A 5,148-nucleotide genomic window follows, 5' to 3' on the forward strand; every position below is an offset into this window, starting at 1 on the left:
TGTGCTGATGAACAGATGTTTCTGAAATAACCTTAAAACAATACATTCATATTGATTTGTGACCAACAGAATGAGTCTTAACCAACTCGGTTGTGCAGCTTTCAGAGCCGACCAAGTCTCAAATTGACCAATCACCAATTGTGACCAGCAGTTTAAACGCCTACAAATCTTTTTTTATTATTTATCTTGCCCTCCGACAGCTCCGGGCCGACATGCGGTTAGCTCTGCACGCCGTCATCTGCTGCTGCGTGTTCACCGCCGTGCTGCCGCTGGCGAGCGGCACCGCGGGGGAGCGCGACGCCGGTCTGAAGAAAAGGTGAGCTGCCGGATCCACCGGCACTGAGAGAACATTGTGTTCATTTGGTGGAGAAAATGTGGTGCTTTAACATTTAAAATCAGCTGCTCGCCCCTTAATAACACTTAATAAACTCATGACAGGTTATGTTTGTTAGTAAATGAGAACAAGTGCAGGAAATAAGACGGTAAAAGACAGTTTTAGGTTCTGCAAGAGCTCCACAGATGCTGGATTTTAGAGGCAGATTAAACTGTGTTTGATGAGGACTGCACAACAGTGATCCACAAACGTCGTAAAAAGGGATTTCGTAATTGTAAAATGTGGACAAACAAAGTAAATTGAGACGCCGTCTGATGTAGTTTTTAATGAATATCTTGCTGAAGGCTAATGCTAATATTAAAGCTATTTTAAGTTAAGTGTTCATAAAGCTGGGCAGGAACAAGCAGGGAACCATACAGATGTTTTATTTATGACTATTATAGATAAATACAGCTGTATCGTATCGTATTTGTGGCATCGTATCGGGTATCGTGATATTTATGGGATGTATCGCATCAAAGTCATAATTATGGTATCGTGCCAACACGAGTCGATACACTCGCTCAGACATTTGTCCATTCTGTACTGCGATGTCTTGCTTTCCAGCGGAGGTGTGAGCGAGCACAGAGATATCTCTGATAAGCTTAACATCGGCCGATACGTCACTCTGGTAGATTTCCACGCTCAACGCTAACTGACCTTTGAAACGTCTCGAGCTCCATTGCCTTGAAGTGAGATCATCTCGTATCTCGGATGCTGCTTTCGTACGGATGTTATCACTTCATCTCTGTGCTGCTCGTTAGCGTTCTGCCATCAGGAACCTCTTCCTCTCTCCGCGGCAGGTTTAAAGTCTGGCTGCAGAGCCGCGTGAAGAGAGACCTGTGCAACCGCTCGGCGACGGCCGACGAGCTGCGCTCCGACGTCCACGTCGAGCCGCAGGAGGATGAGAACGCGACGAGTGTCTCGCCTCCAATAAGGTAACAAGAAAAGCTGCATTTAGACGGTGTCTTTGCTCTCGTTTGACGGCTGAAGCTCTGCATTCAGACGCAGCGCGATATTGCAGGAATTAAAAAAGATAACTCTGGTTTAAAACCGTGTCATGAGTTACAAGTTCAGATTCTGAACATGGAGCATGTTTTCTGTTCTCCAGCTGTGGGCTGCTGATCAGATCCATGAGGTCGACGTCGACCAAATCCTCCGGCTGCAAGTTGGTGACGTGCGTGTACAACGACCTGCTCCACCGGCTGCACCAGATCAAGCAGCTGAAGCCCTGCGTCCCCGAACACAAGATTGGCTCAAAGGGCTACGGACGCCGCCGCCGCCGTCGCCGCTCGCTCCCGGACGCCGCCGCTCAGCTGGCCCTCCGGACGGAGAGACCAAGACGGAGCCCCGAAGCCGGTCAGCGAGTCCGCAGACACAAAAGCACACGCACATCGGCCTAAAAGACAGGCCGGGAAGGGCAGAGGAGAATCCTTGTTGGGGTTTATTTGCTCCCAGAACAAGATAAGTCCTGTTTCTGCAGATTTACAACTAGATATGCCAAAAAAAAACAGCCGAACATCAAGAGGGACATTTTGCGCGGGTCACTTCCTGCATGAAGGAGAGATGTAGAGTTGTGCATGCTTTTAGGCGCAGGCTTCAGTGTGTGATTTATGGATGAACTCCAGTCAGACCTGCGCGACTTGACCAGAATGTCTGCTGTCTCTTCTGCAGCTTCCAAAGTGAGCTCGGCAGCTGAGATACGAGAGAACTCCTGCAGATCTCCTGCGAAGGAAGCCGTGAAGTGAAGAGGAAGCCACGCCGCCGCGGAGGAGGAGGAGGAGGAAGAGGAGGAGGATTGCTGTTTTATGTTTTCCTCATCAAGAAAGTGACATTACTGGACCCCAAACCGCCTCAAGCAGGAAGCTTCTCACCAGCGAACCGGTGTGAACTGCTTGTGAAGTGCAATTTAAACAATATGTACTATATCAAAAATATCTAATTACCAGCTTGTATATAAAAAGGAAATATAAAGCTACCTTATATTTAAGCACACAATACAACTATATTTTTATACAGCCAAAATACATATTAAACATGTCTTTTTTTTGTATTTTTAACTTCAATGAAGTATCTCAACTGTGCACATCAGTATCCTTCATGTGAATTTAGTTTTCATTGAGTTGTGTTGTTTTTGTGTAACATCGTTGTGATGATGATGCTTTATTGGAATGTAATCACATTAGAGATGCTTTAAAGACATTTGTTTGGATGGTGGAAGTCTTACGTAAGAGCTGAAGTGGTATTTTAAGGTTTTTGGTTGGCGTGGAGAGCGATGGGGGAGCCTGAAGCAGGAGGACCGATGAGCTCATGAAGCGCTGTGCTGCCATCTAGCTTCACAGGATGAAACCTGGAACGAAGGCTTCCTGCGGCCGTACGCTGAACGCTTCATCTAAAAGAAAGGAAAAGCCTGGTCTTTGAACCGTATCTGCTCCTTCATTTCGATGTGATGAATCCAGTTTACTCGTGGTTCTGCAGAACCGACTTGACGTGCTGTTAGGCAACATGATTTACGGACTTGTTGTGGTGGAGCCGTAATGGTTTTCAGCTGCACGCGGCGTCCTCGTGTTGTTGTTTTTTTTAAATAAATGAATGAAGGCAACAATGAAAAGAACGTCGAGCCGCTCGTTGTTATTCGGTGACCTAATATCCTGATATTCTGCTGCGGTGTGTGCGTGTGACAGTGTGTCAGGAGGCAAAATAGAGTTTATGTGCCTCGTCATTTTATGACGGTATGTGTAGTAAAATATGATTAAATCCACAGGGGTGTGCATTCCTTTGCAGAGACAACACACATGGTGCATCAGCCGGCAACACATGGGGCCGGAGCGGCGTCTTGTCTCGAGGCCAGCCAGCTCCTCAAATTGTGTCATCGCGGCGTTTCGGCGAATTCATGAGCTTTTGCGAGGAATGAGAAACTTATTGGAGAGAGAGAGACAGAGAGAGAAAGAGAGAGAGAGAGAGAGAGAGAGAGAGAGAGAGACAGAGAGAGAGAGAGAGAGAGAGCTCCTCTTCCAATCAGGACCAGAGATACAGAGATAATTATCACCGTCAATGACCTCCACTGAAGTTAAACACCTTCACCATAAATCTGTGATGTGTTCATTAAAACCTTTCCCCGGTGGAAGAAGCGAGACTTCCTCATGTCTTTAATTGATAATAATTAACGTGTTTGACAATTAGTGTTTTTCTGTGACGGCTGTCTTCTCTTCTTTTACGTCGTTCCTTTAGAAATAAACATCCTGCGCTGTAACTAAAACATGAATGCAGCTCTCTGATCTATAGGCCACAAATACTGCGATTACTTTTTAAACTCTTTCTCCGTTCTTTCCGCCAGGTGCGAGGTATTTCCACTCTTAGAAAGCCCCACATATCCCTCGCTCATGATCACAAGCAGGCCGCTGAATCTGCCGTGACGATACATGTCGGATGATATGAAGATATGCAACAGGAAATTACACAGCGGAGCGAGAGCCAAACAAGGTTTGAGGTATTTTAGGAATTTATGCCGTTAAACGGTTCGTCCACCAGAGGGCGCTGGCTGGTTTTGTTTTATTAAACAGACACTCAAGTTTTCCAGCAAAGAAAACCATGACAAAATACTTTTTTAACAAAGTGTTAATGATGTTTCCTTTAGCTCCCACACATCAACACCAGCTTTGGCTTAAAATAAATAGCTAAAATAAAACTAAAATAGTTTTCCTCCCAGTTGTCTGCTTGCAGGACCAGAGGGAACCCCTGCTGGGATGTTTAAGTGTCTATTGCTGAGAAAGCTTTACTATTACTGACAAAATGGGCCCTTGGAGGGAGGAGAAACGACTAACAGTTTAATTAAATTGTAACATGAGCACGCGTTCATTGGACAGCCAGTAAAAAGCGACAGGAAACGTTATGATGTAAAATACTACGATTCAAGAAACATTAAGAACAGAGAATAAACATCGTGATTTGTCCAGGAGCAACGACAGAGGAAACTTCACAATAAATAGATTTTCCTCGACTGTCCGGAGCGACGCTCCACCTCTCTGAATCCATATCAGCCACTATTTGCATGAGATAGCGTATCTTGGATTTTCCGCAGACGAATGTGTGCCGTCGATGCTCAGCAGCGTTTAACTGAAACCTACGATGATGAAAACCTTTTCCCTCCTGGAGGTCCAGATGACAACACGGCAGTATTGATTAATCAGATGAGAATGAGTAGAGTTCATATGATAAAGGACACGCTGACGACACAATAAAGAGGACGTTGCACAAGTTGTAAAAGCACGGCTTCACCGGGGGGTTTCAGGTCGAGTCCCTCGACAGGTCGACCCAGTCGGAGGAGAATCACACCTGATCTCTGTCACAACTTTGAGGAATTTAACGTCCTGTCCGGCGATTGTTACCTCTTACTTCTGAGGCAACTCCCTGATCATTAGCTCAAGCTAAAACTGAGATAAAACGAGTTATCTATCTGTACATAGTATCCACATTAAAGGTCCATTACGCTCCTTTTTTGTGCAACTTAACATTTGACCTGCATCCTGGCATTCATGCTGAATAAACAGAGATGGGTGCGACCTATAAATAGTCTGCAGGGCTGCAAAGCGCGGCTGCAGAACACAAGCTTCCTGCAGCACTTCCTTCACTGCGGCCAGAGAAAAAAGAGACGAGATTCAGATCACTTCCTCATTCTGGAGCGCTGAACCTTTTTAAAAAAGCGTAAAGACTGTACACTTGTCCAGACTGGCAGCGAGAGAGAGTCAGCCTGAGAGGAGGCCGCAGAGACAAGA

The 5,148-nt window shown here is 45.8% G+C and overlaps 1 protein-coding gene across 1 annotated transcript; it reads left to right on the forward strand.

Moving 5' to 3' along the window:
- The first annotated feature begins 212 nt into the window (after window positions 1-212).
- admb (adrenomedullin b) lies at window positions 213-2,135 on the forward strand. The gene is made up of 4 exons (XM_068596618.1): window positions 213-316; window positions 1,177-1,311; window positions 1,485-1,732; window positions 2,048-2,135. The coding sequence occupies exons 1-4, from the start codon at window positions 213-215 to the stop codon at window positions 2,119-2,121; spliced, it is 561 nt and encodes a 186-aa protein (XP_068452719.1). The 3' UTR covers window positions 2,122-2,135.
- The last annotated feature ends 3,013 nt before the right edge of the window (window positions 2,136-5,148 follow it).

Source organism: Clinocottus analis, unplaced genomic scaffold (genome assembly GCF_023055335.1).
Source record: "Clinocottus analis isolate CAN_PGR_092001 unplaced genomic scaffold, fCliAna1.0.p SCAF_38, whole genome shotgun sequence".
Taxonomy (NCBI): Eukaryota; Metazoa; Chordata; class Actinopteri; order Perciformes; family Cottidae; genus Clinocottus; species Clinocottus analis.